The sequence below is a fragment of the Aspergillus undulatus genome (assembly GCF_047715775.1).
Source record: "Aspergillus undulatus strain CBS 261.88 unplaced genomic scaffold BDV17scaffold_43, whole genome shotgun sequence".
In the NCBI taxonomy this organism is placed as follows: Eukaryota; Fungi; Ascomycota; class Eurotiomycetes; order Eurotiales; family Aspergillaceae; genus Aspergillus; species Aspergillus undulatus.
In genome coordinates this window covers 196,365-214,254 of record NW_027396647.1, presented here as the reverse complement: position 1 = coordinate 214,254, position 17,890 = coordinate 196,365, and the positions used below count along the sequence as shown (strand labels likewise).

The 17,890-nt window shown below is 51.1% G+C and overlaps 8 protein-coding genes across 8 annotated transcripts; 5 read left to right on the top strand and 3 right to left on the bottom strand.

The window, feature by feature from the left end:
- Window positions 1-1,191: 1,191 nt before the first annotated feature.
- On the top strand, window positions 1,192-1,954 carry BDV17DRAFT_293631 (TNT domain-containing protein; the record flags this gene model as incomplete). The annotated part of the gene is made up of 2 exons (XM_073762657.1): window positions 1,192-1,266; window positions 1,328-1,954. 2 exons carry the CDS (start codon window positions 1,192-1,194, stop codon window positions 1,952-1,954), a joined length of 702 nt encoding a protein of 233 aa, XP_073613254.1.
- A 1,086-nt stretch (window positions 1,955-3,040) lies between these two features.
- On the top strand, window positions 3,041-4,876 carry BDV17DRAFT_293630 (major facilitator superfamily domain-containing protein; the record flags this gene model as incomplete). The annotated part of the gene is made up of 8 exons (XM_073762656.1): window positions 3,041-3,177; window positions 3,232-3,402; window positions 3,463-3,481; window positions 3,533-3,662; window positions 3,715-3,741; window positions 3,792-3,950; window positions 4,007-4,504; window positions 4,560-4,876. The coding sequence occupies 8 exons, from the start codon at window positions 3,041-3,043 to the stop codon at window positions 4,874-4,876; spliced, it is 1,458 nt and encodes a 485-aa protein (XP_073613253.1).
- A 568-nt stretch (window positions 4,877-5,444) lies between these two features.
- BDV17DRAFT_283353 (uncharacterized protein) lies at window positions 5,445-7,946 on the top strand (the record flags this gene model as incomplete). The annotated part of the gene is made up of 5 exons (XM_073760344.1): window positions 5,445-5,600; window positions 5,655-6,567; window positions 7,210-7,446; window positions 7,534-7,626; window positions 7,690-7,946. The coding sequence occupies 5 exons, from the start codon at window positions 5,445-5,447 to the stop codon at window positions 7,944-7,946; spliced, it is 1,656 nt and encodes a 551-aa protein (XP_073613252.1).
- A 98-nt stretch (window positions 7,947-8,044) lies between these two features.
- Window positions 8,045-8,638, top strand: BDV17DRAFT_157000 (uncharacterized protein). The gene has a single exon (XM_073754575.1). It carries the CDS (start codon window positions 8,143-8,145, stop codon window positions 8,446-8,448), a length of 306 nt encoding a protein of 101 aa, XP_073613251.1. The 5' UTR covers window positions 8,045-8,142; the 3' UTR covers window positions 8,449-8,638.
- A 65-nt stretch (window positions 8,639-8,703) lies between these two features.
- On the bottom strand, window positions 8,704-9,691 carry BDV17DRAFT_293627 (RTA1 domain-containing protein; the record flags this gene model as incomplete). Its single annotated transcript, XM_073762655.1, has 3 exons — window positions 8,704-8,794; window positions 8,860-8,934; window positions 8,997-9,691. The coding sequence occupies 3 exons, from the start codon at window positions 9,689-9,691 to the stop codon at window positions 8,704-8,706; spliced, it is 861 nt and encodes a 286-aa protein (XP_073613250.1).
- Window positions 9,692-10,713: 1,022 nt separating this feature from the next.
- On the top strand, window positions 10,714-12,271 carry BDV17DRAFT_269810 (Zn(II)2Cys6 transcription factor). Its single transcript, XM_073758601.1, has 2 exons — window positions 10,714-10,885; window positions 10,942-12,271. Exons 1-2 carry the CDS (start codon window positions 10,817-10,819, stop codon window positions 12,079-12,081), a joined length of 1,209 nt encoding a protein of 402 aa, XP_073613249.1. The 5' UTR covers window positions 10,714-10,816; the 3' UTR covers window positions 12,082-12,271.
- BDV17DRAFT_156962 (male sterility protein-domain-containing protein) lies at window positions 12,216-13,703 on the bottom strand. Its single transcript, XM_073754574.1, has one exon. The coding sequence runs from the start codon at window positions 13,566-13,568 to the stop codon at window positions 12,327-12,329; it is 1,242 nt and encodes a 413-aa protein (XP_073613248.1). The 5' UTR covers window positions 13,569-13,703; the 3' UTR covers window positions 12,216-12,326.
- A 790-nt stretch (window positions 13,704-14,493) lies between these two features.
- Window positions 14,494-17,637, bottom strand: BDV17DRAFT_269806 (metal cation transporter MSC2). Its single transcript, XM_073758600.1, has 4 exons — window positions 17,037-17,637; window positions 15,921-16,991; window positions 15,648-15,866; window positions 14,494-15,598 (listed from the first exon to the last, which is right to left on the bottom strand). Exons 1-4 carry the CDS (start codon window positions 17,384-17,386, stop codon window positions 14,683-14,685), a joined length of 2,556 nt encoding a protein of 851 aa, XP_073613247.1. The 5' UTR covers window positions 17,387-17,637; the 3' UTR covers window positions 14,494-14,682.
- Between the last annotated feature and the right edge of the window lie 253 nt (window positions 17,638-17,890).

Genomic DNA, 17,890 nt, shown 5'->3' with positions numbered 1-17,890 from the left:
CAGTACTCCAGTGGCTGCTCTCCTCGCCTCATCTGTCCACGGCCGGTTCTCTGATGTCGACGAAACGGTCTTAGTACCGGTGCCTGCAATATATTCGCTTATGTACATGCTATATAATTTCACTTGTCTGCAGCTGCACGCATGAGTCACATGGGACTAACTCGCATGCGAATCTAAATCACATCGCAGGGCAATTTGGAATACTACGCCTGGGCAGATGTGGCGTTGTGATTGTGGCTGGCTGCACTCGTTGGACTAATGCAGAGTCTACACAGACTTGTTCTCAAAGCTCGCATTCCCCCACTCGGATTATTATTAACCCTTTCAAAAGATAGGAACAGGTACTGGGACCTGGGTGTATTGCAAGGTTAGCACGATATACATATTGAATAGTCCATTTCTTTACACTATTTACGCCTTTGTTGCTGGACTTCAGGCCCTCTAGACTGAAGAGTAGGTTAAACTTTGGATTCCAAGCAAGAGTTGTTTTCTCTGAAGCTCGCCTCATGCAGAGTAGCGATGGGAGCTGTCTAATTTCAACGCGCCAAGTCCTGCAAGGCCAGAATAGCGCAGGACTGTGAAGACAAACTCGGCGAACCACCTGTCGATCCTCTTCTGTTCTGGGTGCGATTGGGCCCTGGGGTCGGTCCGATCCTCCCAGGCAGGGCAGTGATCTGGTCGCGTGAAGATCAGCCAGCCCTGTTCGCAAGTGGTTCCTTTTTTTTTTTTTTTTTTTTTTTTTTTTTTTTTTTTTTTTTTTTTTTTTTTTTTTTTTTTTTTCCCTTCACACACCGCATTGCACTTCGGTTCTCCCTTTTCCGTTTAGATAACTGTCTCTCAAGAGTGGGCCATTGCTTGTCTCCTTCGCACCAGCAATCGCAGGCGCCTGCGTCTGCCCTGGCGAAAGCGAGTCTCGCGTTAAAACCTAAAACCGTGCAGCTGCACAACGCGCCAGACGTGTCTGGAATGTGAGGGTTCTGCCCGTGCAGGATGCAGAGACTACTCCGGAGTACGATGCGCCACTCGCCAATAGATCACAGCCAAAGGAAATTAGTCTCATGCGCGGGTTCGAGTAGGGGTTAGGGAGGTAGATCCTCTGCGGTCATGGTCGCGAGTATATAGCTGGACGCTTCGCTCTCAGGCTTTTCGCTCCCCCTTCCTTCCCAGTCTTATCTCATCCATCCATCAGCAATGCGTTTCCACAGCATCCTCCTCGCCCTGAGCGCTGCGGTGCCGGCCGTCTTTTCTCAAGAAGACTATCGAGATGTGAGACCTCTGTTATCCACCCTTTCAACCCCTACCTAGCTGACCTTAGCCTTCACTATAGGACCTGTTCCCCAAGCGGTGTCTCCCCAACCCCTGCGAGGGAATCACCTCAACAAACGAGACGTATGTCTGCGGCGACGCGCGCCTCGGCCCCGTGAAATATCCCACAAAGTTCCCCCTCCGCAACGGGCTCCGCACATACGCACGCTTCGGCTCCCTTTGCCCAGCAGAGTTCCTTGAGAAATGGGCGACATCAGCCTCACCAGACGGAACATACATCTACCCTCCTTCCAACGGGTTCGTCGTGGACGACGAAGAGGTCGCCGTACTCGGGAATGTTACTCTCCCTGTCGGCCAGAAGCTCGATCGATTCGGAAGCGAGTATGGGGCGTTCCTTGCGCCGCTGGGAGCGCCGTATATTGAGCGGTCGTTGCCCCCGAATAATCTGATTACGTATGACGGGGCGTACCCGTTTAATTATCATGTTTATGAAGTGACGAAGGAGTTCGTTGTTGGGTTGGGACCTATTGCGCCGTGGTTTGAGCAGCCGGGGATGGGGACGCAGTTCCTTGCTAGCATGAATGTGTTGAGCTTGATTGAGGGGGGTTTCTTGAGGAGGTTGGAGGAGAGTGAGTTTGATGAGAGGGTCGAGTACTCGAATGATTATACCGAGGGGCCAAACGAATAAAGGGCCAATCGCATATTGTTGATTCTACTAACAGCCGGAGTTGACTGCCGTATTTGGGTTGCTTGACAGGACATTGTACGTCTCAAACTTTGGATCGGCTTACGACTTCGCAGGTGGGCTCTGTAGGTGTTGGGATACTGTATCTCCTCTACCCCGGGTTCCACCCATCGTCAAAGGGCGAAACACTTTATCAACCTTTGGGATATTTTCAAGAAATTTGGAACTGCAACTTGCTTACCACGTTGGGCGCTCGCTGTAGTACGTTCAATATTCTTTCCACTGCCCTACCACGATCCTCCGATATACACTTCATCGCGCGGATATAAGATAGTTATGCGCACCGCTTCATTAGCCATGACCTGGTTTGGATTTGTGAGAACTTCAAGTTAACAACTGTCACTATTATTGTTAGGTATGCCCTCCTCCCGGACAACTAGTCTGAAACTCAGGATGGTCTCTCCGGCGCGTTCATCCCAATAAAACCTAACCTGGTAACCCTCACTAGACAAAGGGAAATGCCAAGGTCGTTGATGCTTCCCCGCGCTATGCCAAGACGATGGGCAGATTCGTCCATCAGGCCATTTCCGCGCACATAGCAACTACAGTTGCAGCAGTGCATGCTCACATAGAAATAGATGGTTTGCGTGGGAAATGACTACCATGAGCCTTATGTGAGCACCCTTGTAAATAATGCTTCCAGTCGTGATAGCACTCCCAGGCCGCATAGCTGTACTCGTACCCCGGAGTATCTCCGTGGCAGGTAACCACCAAGCTGGCATCAAAGAGACCTCCGCAACTCTAGACCCTTGGCATGAAATCAATATGCGGGGTAAGGGATCCATTTCCCCAGATTCTCCGCTGTGAGTGGTAGCAGATACTCATCGCCGCGGTCGTCGGGTATGGAAGCCAGAGAGAGAGAGTTTGTGTCTCAGGTTAAACTCGGTTAAAGTCACCCAACTGCGAGCAAAGAAACAAGTTGAAGAAGGCTTCTTCAACTAGGGTATGTGGTTTATAGGAGCGCAGGGTCCGCACTTCCCGCGCTTTCGTATGCCTTCTCGTCTCTGATATCTGAGTTTGCAACCAAAAATGGCAGAAATGAACGGACGCAACATGGATGAGAAGACATCTCCTGCTCAGCACTTGGAGGCGGTTCAGCTCGAGGAAGGAAAGAAGGTGAACAGTCCGGTTTATGGCATTGATGAGGCCCATCAGAAGAAAGTAATGTGCGGCTCCCGTCGACTTCTCCGTCGCGATCCGGACTAATCTTGTGTCTGTAGGCGACGAATCGATTTGCGTCTGTTGCCCATTCTAGGGATAATGTACTCGATTTCGCTGATCGATCGAACTAATCTCGGACTCGCGTTTGTTGCAGGGATGGAAGAAGACCTTGGGCTGGACGTCGGTACACGATATACCATTATCGTGATGGTCTTCTTCGTCGCGTACATGTAAGTCTTCCTAGAATAATTGTTAGCAAAAGAAAAAAAAATCTGACATGAGAGCAATAGCGTTTTTGAGATCCCCAGTGTTGGTTTGCCGCATCCCCTCCTCGAAAACCCAGGCTCATCCGGTGTATAGAATATCGTCCTTCCCAAAGCAGGAGCAGCAAACTGGCTCGCTTTCCTTGGCGTTAGTTTTGGTGCAATCCTGATCGGCATGGGCTTCACATATAGCTGGAAAACAATGGCAGTCTGTCGGGCTCTGCTGGGTAAGTTGATCGTAAATGGCAAATCTGCATGATGCTGATTTGCTCGCAATAGGAATCATGGAGGCTGGCTTCCTTCCTGGTAAGGTCTCGCATCAAGTATCATGCGTCCGAAGAGGACTAACAGATCAGGTTGCACTTATCTAATCACTTGCTGGTACAAACGTTTTGAAGTCGGCAAGAGACTCGCGGCATTCTGGTTGATGTCGGTGGTTTTGAACGCGTTCGCGGCCATCTTCGCGTACGCATTGACTCTTTTGAAAGGGACATATGGCCTGAACGGATGGAGGTGTAAGTATTCCTTCTCCCGACTATACCTGAACAACAGCTAACTGGCGGGTATCCAGGGATCTTCATCATCGAGGGCGCTATCACTGTCGGCGTATGTGTTATTGGGTGGTTTATCATCATCGACTTCCCAACAAAAGCAGATGACTTCTTGTCGCCTGAGGAAAAGCAGTTCGTGATCGATCGAATCAATCACGACCGTGGAGACGCCGAAGAGGATAAATTGACTGGCGCGAAGATCCTGCACCATCTCAAGGACTGGAAGCTGTACTTCTGGGCATTCAACCTCATGGCGTCGACGCTTCCAGGTTATGCGTATAGCTATTTCAAGACGATCATCATGACCGGGATGGGGTTCACCGGGAATGAGAGTCAGCTTCTCAGCGCTCCGCCGTATATCCTGGCCGCGGCCGCCACCTACTTCTCAGGCTGGCTAACGGACAAATATAAGATTCGAGGGCCGGTGATTGCTGTCCACCAGTTGCTTACGGCGGTGGGAATGCTCGTCACAGCATACGGACAGGTCAACGGCGCCCGATACTTTGGTGTTTTCATGGGTGAGCTCCTTCCTCAGATCCAACCCGCCGTGCTTCGCTGACCATCAAACAATAGGCGTTGGATTTCTGCAGTATTGTATCCCAGGCATCCTTGCCTACCAGGCAAACAACATCACCTCACACTCGAAGCGGGCAGTCGCGTCCGCTACATGTCTGATTGGTGGTGGCCTGGGTGGGATCATAGCGAGTGTGACTTTCAAGTCGGAGGAAAGCCCGTACTACACGACGGGGATTTGGGTGACGTTCGCCGTTTCGATTGTCAGCATCGTCATGATCCTGTTCATGGACGTCTATCTCTGGAGGCTAAACAAAAAGGCCAAGGAGACGGGGGCACGTCTCGAGGGTATGGAGAACTGGTACTACACTCTTTGAACGGCGGTCGTTGGTCAGATAGAGAGAGCATAGCCAATGGAATCTCTTTTCAACGCGCTGGGGTGGATAGAATTGATCATCCAGGGAATGATCGGATCAAAGAAGAAAGAGTCAAAACCCTGAAACCGGGGAGGTCCCGTAAAGCGCGCTTAACCTGTTTGGGCCATTGCGTCACATGGTAGAAGACAGGTACAACCATCCGCCTCAAAACAAACACCGCCTATTTCGGGCTTCTTCCTGTCGTCTTCGACATTGAAAGACTCCGACGAACCCCTCGAAAGAGCCAGAACCGATAGTCGATCTTGACCAGACATTTCCAGAGGCGAGACCCGTAGCGCCGGAGCTAAGATCGATTCAGCCTCCTGACCGAGACTGCTTGCCATTGGTTACTAGTTACTCGTGTAGGCTGCTCAGCCTCCGCTTCTGGCCTTCTGCCTGGACTTGGGCGCCTTAAAGATTCCCGTGGATCGCTCCTTTTGCTTACTTTCGCTGACTCTCTCAATCAACTCTTGTCTCTCTCTTCTTCTTTTTTTCATCCATTTCCATCTCGCTGTCAGCGTCTATCATCATGACGGTCTCCCATCTCGTCCGTCGCGGCGTCGAGGCCTTCTCCACTGCTGCGGAGAACGGCGATGTGCCCAAGTTCCAGCTCCAAGTGGGCTCTCCTGTGCTCTTTACGCTACTTTTGATCACTTGCATTGGCTTTACTTATGCGGCTCTCTCTGTAAGTCGTGCTGGACCGCTTGTTAAATCAATTTTCTGACAAGCGTTGCTCTAGGTCGAGTACACCTATGGTCTTTTGGTTCCGACCCTCGCTGCCGTGGAGGACTCCAAGCCTGATCTCTATGTTCGCGTCGACGATGACCCTAACAAGCTGCCCGGAGACCCGGTCGACCTTGCAGTTGAGGCCGAAGCCCCTGCTTCCAAGCCCATCACCAGCAAGTTGCGCACTACCATCCGCCATCTTCGTGCTCGCGGCGGTCGCTTGGCCCGGTTCCGTGGCTTGAGCATGTTCCTTACTTGCATGGTGGCCGAGAGCTTCGTCTCGGCAGTCGTTCCCATCCCACCAAACTCAGTCATCGGCCGCTTCGTTCTTCAGATGGTGGTTTCTATCTTGCTTGCCAACTTCCAGGTCGCCTGGGTGCATATTGTCATCTCCGAGCCTTCTGCTAAGCGCTTCTACCGTCGTATCCCCAGCTTCCGCTCCTTGAAGAAGATTGTGCCCGCGGCTGCTTTCGAACACTTGCTCACCAACGGCGCTTACTTCGTCACCCTGCTCTTCATCCAGCTTGTTCACGGTGTTAAAGAGCTTGACGATATTCGCAACGGCAACGGCGGCTCTCCCGAGACTTACCGCAACGCCCTCAACATCATTACTATCGCTGGACTTGTCAGCTGGCTCGCTTCCTTCCCCGCCAGAGTCATTTTCATCCGAGTTGCTGCCTCTATGCTTCCCGATGAGGATGAAGCTATCGTTCCTTTCGACCGCAGCTTTGGTGGAAAGGTTGAGCCCAGCGTCGTTGGCAGTGGTGTCTTGAGCATTGCCGACGCCTGGAAGACTTTTGACCGCGACGGCTGGAAGCGTTACCTTAAGTCGCTTGCGAAGTCTGCGGCTATTCAACTTGGCATTGCTGTTCTCTTCAGCACTCTCGTCGTCCTCGAAGTCCTAGGCGGTGCTTTGACTTTCAAGGGTCAGGACTAGAACGACCAGAACTAAGTGTCAAGCGGATCTATCCATGCACGGTCAATCGCCCCTTTGGAAATACACCTTTGGCATTGGTTTCGACGTTCGTCCTCTCAATATACATCTCACCAACTCTACGTCCATATCTACATACTTTACTTAGCATATCTACCACGAATTAAATATCTCATCACGCATATTGCTCTTCGAATGTCATGCTTATCACCTTCAGATAGAACTGCCGAGTACCAAATCTACATGTCGTGGACACTATCTCCCATCAAACGCTTGCAAGTTGATGCCAGAGCCCTAGGATGCTTTGCGAGTATTTCCATGAGTGCCCTGTGAGCCAACGGCCATGGCCGGGGACCCCTGTAGCAGGATCAATGTAACGCCTACTCTTGATCACTGAGACAGGGCCGGGTGAGGGGACAGTCCCGCCTAGAACCCCGCGCCCTGCCAACCAACCACGTGCAGCTGTGCACCACACCGCCCGCTCCCTGTGATTATTTCACAATCAACTGACTGTCTCTCTGTGACCTTCACTCTCCCCAGCTGGACGCCAATCCCAAGCTTCGTCTCTTCATTCACTACTCCTCAGTACTGCTGTCTCTTCTCACCCACCTGAGACCTTCTCAGAGCTGACCAGAGTCAACTGTCTTCTCTCCCGTCCTCCATTGCCTTCCTCTCCTTCCGGTCTTCTTCAACACCCCGCCCCCGCTTATCGCCATGGCCACGACCCCGGCAGGCCGCATGCTGGCTCGCCAGCTACAACATATGCAGTCGGACAAAGACCTTCCTGGTATTAGCTGCGGTCTAGTGGACAACAATGTGTTCGAATGGGAGGTTATGCTCATGATTTCGGACGATGTCAAGTTATATGGCGGTGAGTCGCCCCCAAGCTCACGTCTTCTAGACGTGTATCTACAATCACAGATGTATAGTTGTATACTGACTTTTATCCCTTCCAAAGGTGGCTTCTTCCGTGCTCGGCTCTCCTTCCCCTCAGAGTACCCTCACATGCCTCCCAAGATGAAATTCGAGCCGCCTCTCTTCCACCCTAACAGTGCGTCCAACTTTACCTATCATCATCAACAAAGATATCCCACACTCACATTGCACTACCTAGTCTACCCTAACGGCGAAGTCTGCATCTCGATCCTGCACCCTCCGGAGGAAGATAAATACGGCTACGAGTCTGCCGCGGAGCGCTGGTCCCCGGTTCAAACGCCCGAGACGATCCTCCTCTCTGTTATCTCAATGCTTTCCAGCCCCAATGACGAGAGCGCAGCAAATGTTGAAGCCGCCCGGCTGTGGAGAGAAGACCCCAAGGAGTTCAAAAAGCGGGTTCGCAAGTGCGTTCGCGATAGTCTTGGGGAGGAGTAGACTCTACCAATCCGCTCGTTTCAGTGTCAGTCCTTTCGAACGCGAGCTCTTCCTCTTATTCTAAATATTGCGTTTAGTCTTCGTTTTTCTTTGGGGGTCATACAATGCGACGCAACGTACTGGTGTTGGGCGTTTTCGAGCTTGGCCCTTATTCCATTCCATTCTATTTCATCTTATCTCATTCATTTCCTCCACTATGTTCTCTCTTTTCCGTTTCGCGGAGTACACTTTGCATAGACCACCTGCACTCAATTTTCCGGGCCTTCCTCTTTTGGAGTTACAGTCACGCGCCTTTGGTCCTTCTGTCAGGCTGCGCGGTGGACGACTCATTTTATTCATTCTTATTTACCATCTTGCATATTTCATTGACATCGTTATAGCACAGCTTGCCTGGATATATAATAGCATTAAGACGTGTCGTGGTTTAGCTATCGATAACTTCGGTTCCCTTCATTTACGTATGAGAAATTTCCGGGCTAAGCGACTCAAATCCATGTGTTAGGTGCCTTGGATCTTCAATCACCGCGTGGGTGGATGGGAACGGATATACATATTCTCATCTAACCAGTAGGTTCAGTAACGTTCACCCTATCTACGCATCTTGATTCCTGAGAAACCAAATACAACCAGAATGTATCAAAGATGGTATCGTGTAATTGTAAAATTATACCCAAAGTTTATAAATGAGAAGTATATACGTGTACGAATTCTACACAGAATCCCATAAAGGTGATACATTGCAGTATTCGGTCCGAAATTAAGGATGCGCCTTGACGCCCTTCCGCAGCGAAGGCAGGAAGAAACTAGGGTGGAAGACGGTGAGCGAGAGGACGCCGAGAGCAATCATCCTGTTGAGAGAACTGGTTTAGCGCTTGCGCTTTTCATTGAATAGACACGGTCCTGGAGAACTTACATTCCGTCCAGCACCAGAAACTCGTTCTCCTTTTGCATGAGCGGGTTGCCCCAGCCGCCGGCCATTTCAGGGATACTGTTGCGAGAATTTTCAGTTGATAATGTTGGCTGAGACAGGGCAGGTATAGGTATTCATACCGATAGATACACCGGATAAGAACAGTAACGTAGGCAAAGATCTCGCCGAAGAGAATGAGATGGATGCTTCGGTGCCCAACGGACTTCTCGCTAAACGAGCCCGGTCCTTCATATCTGCGCACACGCCAAAAGAACTCCGCTGCGAGAACTCCGCACGCGGACATAGTAGCCACCTGGAATGCGATACCAGCGATGATGATATCGTCTCCAACCTTGAGGAGATCCTGGTCGTTGCCTGCCGCCGCTGCGACACCTCCACCAGCCGCCTGGAGAATCAGCGAGCCCACGTCGCAGCTGATGAACACCCATGTGAAGAGCTTCGGCTTGAGACGTGAGTGTTCGGGGCCGAGAGCGAGGATGATGTGCTTGAGGGTGAGGTAGATTCCGGCGGCGATGAAGGTGGGCGCTAAGACGAGGCAGACAATCTGGAGCTTGAATGCATCGCTGTTCCATGGGTTATCGTTCATGAGTATCCGTCCTATATATCCTGCCAGCTCCATGAGCGCGCCGACCGCCAGCGCAATCATTATCGTCCATGATCGGTAGTAGACTCCGACGCCGAGTTGGATGAGACCGAGGAGACCAAACCAGACGGCGAAGAAGACGTTTCCGCCAAAGTTTGGGTAATATCCGTATGTTGTTGCCTCGACGGGGCACAACGGGGAGACCCTGAAGCAAGTGTCGTAGCTGGCCATCTGAAACGAATGCGAACGGGGCCGTATGGGTATCGTCGGTGGTAGAAGGAGGGGAAGAGGGTAAGGAGAAAGAGCGAACGACTAGAAAACTGACGCCAGCATCAGAGTAATAGAGATATTATTATGCCCAGACGCAGGACCATGAAAGATTTCAGGCCTTCCAGAAATTAGTAAGGCTAGAATCGCGTCTTATTATTAGAGGAGAGATGACCCCTCCTACGGGATTCACCCCGTTTGTTGTGATGGAGGCGTTGTCATCCTTTGGTGGATCTGGGCGAGTATAACTCCATTAAATATTCTCCAATTGCAAGTCGTGATTGGCTTATCCGTCGCTTTCGCTATCGTTTTCGTTTTCGTTCTCGCCATGCCCCACCGGTCCAATATCAGATTTCTTGTTGCCGAGCCCGAGCGCGAGCCTGGCCAACGATAAGCGCCAAATTTGATCGGACTCATCGGAGCGGTGCTTCGCGAAGGCGCGGCGAACTTCGCTTCGGAGTGACTGCCCATGAGTCAAGTCTTCCTACTCTGGCGGACTTGAGGTCATCGCTCGGATTCCTTTCTCATTTGCCCAGCTCTTTGTCACGGTTCGAACGGTTCTGAGTTCTCCAGGATTTCTCCGAGCACTGGGCGGGCTTCCTCCAATCGGTCTTCGCCTGTCGAAGTTTCACGCTGCTCCGGCTTCCCCTCCGAGTCGCACGCTAGTACCGTGAGTCTAGGTCCCCGGATATGATCTGGGGTTATCCGTCGGTCTGATCTCACCTGTATTTGTTAGCTTGATACAGAGCAGCGTTTCACGGGCCTCCAAATTTCATACCTTGCAGACTTTGATTCTTCTCCGTATACAAATCGTAAGCCAAGCCAAATGCTGGAGAAACGGCCAGTCGTTGTTTGGTTACAGCCTCAATAGTGGAGCTAAAGGAGAAGGAGCAGATCACGTGGCGATAAGCGATAAGGGGCGGACCCACGTGATCAGCATGGGGGCCAATGGGGCCGTCATCCTCACCTTTTCAGCTCTCGAATCGCAAACTCGAGCCTTACTTCAACCCTGTCAGTTGCCGGATTGTTGCTGCCGAAGCTCTAGCGGGATGTATCTCATGCTGCTCGGATACTCAGGTATTGCCCGACATGCCGCCCCGGAGATCGCATACAAAGTCACGAAATGGTTGCGACCAGTGCAAGAAAAGACGTGTTAAGGTAAGCTGGGTTTATCCCTGCATCGTCATCCTTATTATTGTCACTCATAATATCAGTGTGATGAGCGAGGCCCGCCATGTTCCAATTGCACGTCGAGAGAGCTAGAATGCGTCTACTCAAAGGCCCCGGTGCCCCGTCGCATGTCCAGTACATCCGCCAGTCCCACAACATCTGCATATGGCTATAATGCGACTCCAAATTCTGTCCAGCCCTATCAGAATATACCGTATAGCGAAGCTTTAGCGGCCACGGAGCTACGCAGGTTAGAGCTGATGCACAAGTATTCGACCGAAACATATCAGAGTTTCTGCAACTCTTCGTCCGATTTCTATACCTGGCAAATTGTTGTTCCCCAGAAAGCCTTTCGGCAGGACTTCTTGATGAAAGGAATTTTAGCAGCTGCCTCATTGCACATAGCGTCGTCCTTGGACACTTCAGCGGCAGCCACTTATATCAACACCGCCCTTGAATACCATAACCAGACGCTAACACCCTTCCGCCACGCCATAGACGACATAAGTCCCGAGAACTGCGATGCGGTTTTCGCTCATTCCGTCGTCACTACCATCATCAGCATAGCGCTTCCACAACGCAACACGGAGAAAGACGAGAACATCGGTGCATACGAGAAGATTGTTCTTGCGACAGAATTACTTCAAGGCGTAAGAAAAATTCTGAAGATATGTCGTGGCTGGTTGCAGTTTAAGCCGCTTACAGCCGTAAGTGATTTCTGGGAGAGATCGAGCATGGGCCTAGATCCAGAAACGGCAGCAGCGCTGGACAAACTTGCGTCACTGACCGACGAGACAGCCAGTCCGGAGCAGCACAGCATGTTCAAGGAGGCGGTGCAACTCCTTCGCCAGTGCTACACTAGGTTTGCCAACACCAGGGACATCGCGTCAATTCTCGCCTGGCTTGCTGCAGCGGACAAGGAATTAATCTATGCGTTCCGGTGTCGTCAGCCGCTCGCTATGCTCATCCTTATGTATTGGGGTGTCCTCCTTCACGAGCTTCACAGCGGACTGTGGTGGGCCAGAAACGCAGGTTCAGCTCTAGTCCTAGACTTGCTTCCAGAACTACAGCCTTATCGATTGCGCTGGGAAAGTGTTTTACTCTGGCCGAAGCAAAAAATTGGTCTACAGGGACACTTGATCAAGTCGGATGGCGCTGATGCTGGGACACCAACAAGCGGCTGAGACATTCTGAAACTTGCCAAATTCAAAAAAAGATGTTCTTTCTGCGCGATCAGATTGAAGTTGATGTCGCCCATTGTTCAGGTATGTTTCCCCACACATTTCCATATTTTTATCTGTTTAGATATGTATCTGAAGTGGATTGTTGGAAGCATATTGATTGTTGGCCTAGGAGAACTCGGAAAAATTCAACCGCCGCAGCAAACCAGCGGCAGCCGAACCCATATATACTTCTATACCGGCAGCTGCTACAGCCTCGCCATTCGTCTCATGTTTTTCTCATAGATGTCCTTGATTCGAGCCGCGTTCAGACGATCAGCATCATGCTCACACGCTGCCAAACTCAATGGACCGCCAATCTGTTTCAGCCAGTACGACCTGCCACAGTCGAATAACCAGTTCCGGGTTGCTACCTTTACGAGCTCTGCTAAAAACGACTGCGGGATATTTCTGTCTTGTACAAAGGTTATTTCGGGCAGTTGATCCCGTATCTCCTTTGTTGGGGCGTGCGATCGTGCGATTTCGAAGAAATTGTCAAATGTTCGCTGCACGTATAACTCCGAGCCTATCTGCACAACTCCACGCGTCTTTGCTACTGCATGTAACAGACAAGCATTAGCCACAAAGTCGACAGGAATCTCATCCAGAATGTTTGCGCCACTCTCATAGCCCTCAGTCGCATGCCATGTCTGCTTCCCTCCACGGTCTGAGATGAAAAGGTCGGCAAAGTTGTTCATCGGGTGTGAGCCATCAGGTCCGTAACATGGGTATGGATGTCGCAGAGCCGGCGCGAAAATGGTTGGGCGGACGAATAGGACAGGAAGTGTCGGATACCGTTTCAGCATCAACCGTTCCATGAGATGCTTTGCATGAGTATATGACGATGAAAATCGGGCTGTGTGAGGCGAGCTGCCGGAAAGCTGTATGGCTGTAATCTCTTCCTCACAGTCTTCATCTGAATAAGCGTATAGGCGCTCCCCGACATACCCATCCGGCAAAAAACTATTTGCGTATGAAGTGGAAAGCTGAATAAAGAGTCTGAGCCTCCGAAATGACGAAGCAAGTCGCGCCAGCTCCAGTGACGGGAAGCAGTTGTTTTCGAGCGCCTCCATGAGATCCAGATCGAGAGCTATCTTCGCCGCTGTATGGATAACCAGGGTCACCTCCTTCTGCAGCCGCTGCAGGCTTGAAGCATCGATCCCCAAATCTGGCTTTTTCATGTCGCCGATGACGAAATGAATCTTCTTGGAATCCAGCAACGCTTGTGTCTGGGCAGGCATAGTCTTCTTCCACTTTTTCACAGTCACTTCAGACGATTTGCGCACAAGAACAAAGATCTTCCGTGTCGGAAGCTGCAGCGCCAGCTTGTACAGCAAACATCCCCCTAGAGAGCCCGTGCTGCCTGTGAGGAACACGGTGTGGGTTTCGAACGCTGTCGCATAGCCCTTCTTTTTCACCTCATCTTGCGGAGAAGACACTGGGAGCGCCATTATGCCAAAATCCAAGCACGACAGCAAACTTGAGCAGAAATGGGTCGTCTGACGTCGAGATAACCACGGATCTACGACGGTCACTTGTATATACACTTCCAGTCAGCCCATGTGCCGCCGAGGTCCAGTCCTCTTGTACGACTTCAGTTGTCTGCCCCTTGGAGAAAAACTCTTTGTCTCCCTGCTTCTCCTCCGTCAAAGTGGTCTAGGTACTCTGAGCCCCCATCTACGGCGTTTTATTGGTCTGGTCACCTGCGCATTGATATGCATCTTATATACCGGCGATAAGCGCCTCCTCGCCTTCCAGGGCGTTGCGGGTCTGGAAAATTCTCTGGCTATGTAAACCCTCGAGTCTTCCTTGAGCGCCTCGGGTAATATTTATACGATATACAAGACTCCAGTGCCGACGAGTATGTGTCAGCATGCCCGGTGACAGATCTCCCGCGCCATATACGGGTGCAAGAACAGCGGGCAAGCCTTCGAAACCCCGCCGCATATATACAATATACACATAATCTATATTCCTCCCCTCTGCCGCTCCATGAACATATAAGGGGGGGTCTCAAGCGAAGCGCCTTGGTGACCCCCGAGCGGAAAAAATTACCCGGTCAACAAGGGACGGTGGATTGTGCTTGACAAACCGGTGACACAAGCTTTATACTCCGCATCTTGATGTCGGCTTGTTTTTGAAGGTCCAGGCATTTTATCGTTGCGCCTCTTTTTTTTTTTTTTTTTTTTTTTTTTTTTTTTTTTTTCACTACTATGCTTTTTGTCTATTGCCCGCTTACTTTGCTCTCAGTCTCGAGCGATTACTCAAGGATTAGAGAGGGGCTGTGTCTAGCTACGTATGGTCTTTGGAGACTTCTGGGCAGAAATGATAGATGATAGATAGATAAATTTAGGAGTAAACATGATGAACTCAGACCTCAGTTTCAGCTTCTCTATGGAATGGAATGTAATTACAGTAGCTGAATATGTAAGTACTAAGTTCTAACCACAGGCACATACAGAGTAGTAGTATGTAAGTATAACATAAGACATGACAACCTTAGGTCCATCATCATCAAATCAAACCGACACCCAAGATAAAAAGAACAAGGTGGTAAGTGAAAATCTAGGATGCCTTCAAATTACCTCCCACGCTTGCCCCTCCTGCAGATACCGGACTACCTCCCCCACCACACCAGCAGCGTGCCTCGCCCTCACGCTCGACCTGTACAACGATATCCATGCCTTTCACTTTGAGAAAGTCGACGGTTCGTTGTCGGACGTCTTCGAGGTCTGCTGCGCGGGAGGCCGTGACGTGGATTACACCTAGGACTGGTGGGTTGTGGGAATGGTCGTGTTCATGGTGATGATGATGGTCATGGTCATGGTCGTGATCGTGATGGTGGCTGTGAGGGTGGGCGTGAGAATGGCCGTGGTCGTGGTCGTGGTCGTGATCATGGCTATGGCTATGGCTATGAGAATGAGCATGGCCGTGACTGTAACCATGACTATGGCCGTGGGTGTGACCATGATCATGACCCGAGGACTTCGCCTCTGTATCATCCAACCAAAATTTGGGAACGGTGTATCCAACAACACCCCGTAGAGTACTGACACCGGAGAGGGTTTCACGGACATTGTACTCCACATCAGCTGGTAGAGTGAGCAACAGGCTCTTGGCTGTGCTACTGACGAGGGGCACGGCCGAAGCGAAAATCAGGATGGCAATCATGCAAGAGGCGATAGGGTCGTATCCTGACCAGCCGGTGTAGTGTACCAGGATGGTCGAGATCACGACGGCGACTGAGCCGAGGGTATCCGCAAGGATGTGGAGGAAGATCCCATGCATATTCTCGTTCCCGTGTGAGTGTGAGTGGCCGTGGTCGTGTCCATGCGCATGCCCGTGATCGAAAGCCATGATTCCGACCAGGTTCACAAGGAGACCTGCGACACTGACTGCTAGAAGCTCTCCGAGACGGTGCATTTGACTGCCTGAAGAAAGTCTTTCCACCGCCTCGTATATGATCTCGACGCTGATGATCCTGTATACTGTCAGGTCACATTCATAATACACCGTCCAAGTGTTCTTACATGAGGAAGATTCCGTTCGCGAACCCGGAGAGCGTGTCTACTTTGCCATAACCATAAGGGAATCTAGTGCTTGGAGGCCACTTGCTCATGACAGCTGCGCACAGTCCAACTACAAGCGCCAAGCAGTCGAAGAACATGTGAATGCTGTCACTGAGCAGACCAAGCGATCCCGTTGCGAAACCGTAGGATAGCTGGACTAGCATAAAGCCAAAGTTAAGGCTGCAACTGGTTAGTAACGGGAAAGAGCTTTGTATAAAGGGGCATGCGACATACGTCATGAAATAGAAGATACGGCGTGAATCGCGTTCCTTGAGTATGCTGTACAATAACGGATAAGGCTCGCTGTAGCGGAGAATAGTTTTCGTTGCTTTCGAGGACTCAGCGGTGGAGTGATGGTGATGGTGATGTCCATTATCGTCAGAACCCGAGCGTTTATCGTCGAACCTGGCGGCAAAGAACGATGCGGCGGCTAGCAAAAATCGAATAATATAGACAATATAGACGCCGTCCCTTACGGGTGGTGAGCAAAAGAGAGTGGCGCTCCCGGTTGCAACAGCGACGCCGAACTTGCGTGGAGAATTCATAACGGAGACGTCCAGATATGTGAAGCATGTAGCCAAGGACCCCGCGACTGCCAATAAGTATACAATATCAGAAACACCAAACGAGAAACTTCCTGCCGTGATAAATGCCAGAATTCCCAAAACAAAGCCAGATAGAGCTGCAATCGCTGGATCTCGAGGTGACATCTCCGGCTTTGCGAGAGCCTGTGCTGAGTCGATCGCTGGAAATGGAGGGCGGATGAGAAAGACTGTAGCAAATAGGGCGATGTATCCGAGAAGCGGCGCATCATCCCATGGTGCATTCATGCCAAAGTAGCTCAGAATTAGGGCAGTCACTATAAGAGCCGCGGTCAATTTCTTCAAAGTTTGCCTCCCCTTTTCGCTGGAAGCAGGGCCGCGGAGAAGCGTTGGCGATCCGGAGCCCACAGCAGCTGCCACAGCAAAAGCGACTAGAAAGCCGCCTACCTTGAGCGTCGCATAGATTGGCAAGGCAATAGAGCATATTTGTTTGAGCGCAGTAACAGCCGTACTCGGATCTAAGCTGGGCAGTTTGATAGTGGAGTCAACCCCACCCCGCTGGTTTGTGCGGGCCATATCATACCCTCCATATAAGACCAGTGTCGCGGCGGTCAATCCAAGCGTCCGAGAAAGCAGGCGATTTAGGTTACCAACGGACGAAGATGATTCAGGCTCGGGTAGTGTCCATTGCGCATAGTGCTCGTATAACCAGGACAGGGCAATCCAAGGCAACGCAACCATGAGACCAGCAGCTACCTCATCCCTAATATTGTAAGATAGAGCAAACTGAATTTGAGGCTACACTTACAGTTGCTTCGGTGTAGTGTCCGCTTGTATACCAAGGATATTGTGGGCGTGCGCAATGGACGGTAGCTCAGAATGGTCATGATGAATGGAAGCATGAGAGTGCGAATGGTGATGTCCTGTCAGTTTCGGGCTCTCAGAATGACCTTTCAAGCCATTCAAGCCATTCAAGCCATTGAGATCCGGAATCGACTGCTGATATTGCTGTTGTGCTTGGGGCAGAGCGTAGGATATTGACTGGGACAGCGGCGTCGAGCGGCGGGAATGGCCACGACCTCTGGAGTGACCAAGGCCATGTCCGTGCGGAAGGGATGGAATTACTTCTCCAGAGGACATGGTATCCCCCGCCAGCATCGTATATAGCCTGGCGAAAGCGCACGATGGCTGTTTCGTGAAGAATTGGGTCGTGGGGTGGGCAATAGGAGGCGAGGCCAAGTAGTTCGACGATCGAAGCGGCCGAGGAACGGGGGACGATGAAGCTTTAGGAGGTCAAAAACAACGACCTGCCGAGCGATTGATCAAAACAGAGCAGCATAGCGCGAAGCCGAAAGGGAGACTCGCAATAACGAGCGATCTGATAAAGCTCAGGCTGTGGGCAATGGAACAAGGGGGCGAACGCTCTTGTCGCTTCTCTCGACAATGCGTTTCATCTGCGATAACGAAGCGCCACGTGATAGCCGCGCGTTATCGCGATTTGTGCCTGTGAATTCAGGCAGATTTGCTCATCATCGGTGTCGGGAAGAACACGACAACACGTTTGCTCCGCATCACTTTCAGCAATCGTGGGGAGCTTCGACAGTCCCCAATTACCAGCTGATTCGAGCGTTCATTCGATGCCTATGTCATAGTAACTCCGAT

Coding starts and splice junctions, on each gene's coding strand:
- BDV17DRAFT_156962 (XM_073754574.1), bottom strand. CDS start 13,568: ATGGCGCTCCCAGTGTCTTCTCCGCAAGATGAGGTGAAAAAGAAGGGC.
- BDV17DRAFT_269806 (XM_073758600.1), bottom strand. CDS start 17,386: ATGCTGGCGGGGGATACCATGTCCTCTGGAGAAGTAATTCCATCCCTT. Junction 16,992..17,036: donor GACACTACACCGAAGCAACT/GTAAGTGTAGCC, acceptor TTACAATATTAG/GGATGAGGTAGCTGCTGGTC. Junction 15,599..15,647: donor GCGAACGGAATCTTCCTCAT/GTAAGAACACTT, acceptor GACAGTATACAG/GATCATCAGCGTCGAGATCA.
- BDV17DRAFT_157000 (XM_073754575.1), top strand. CDS start 8,143: ATGTTCTCTCTTTTCCGTTTCGCGGAGTACACTTTGCATAGACCACCT.
- BDV17DRAFT_269810 (XM_073758601.1), top strand. CDS start 10,817: ATGCCGCCCCGGAGATCGCATACAAAGTCACGAAATGGTTGCGACCAG. Junction 10,886..10,941: donor GCAAGAAAAGACGTGTTAAG/GTAAGCTGGGTT, acceptor TCATAATATCAG/TGTGATGAGCGAGGCCCGCC.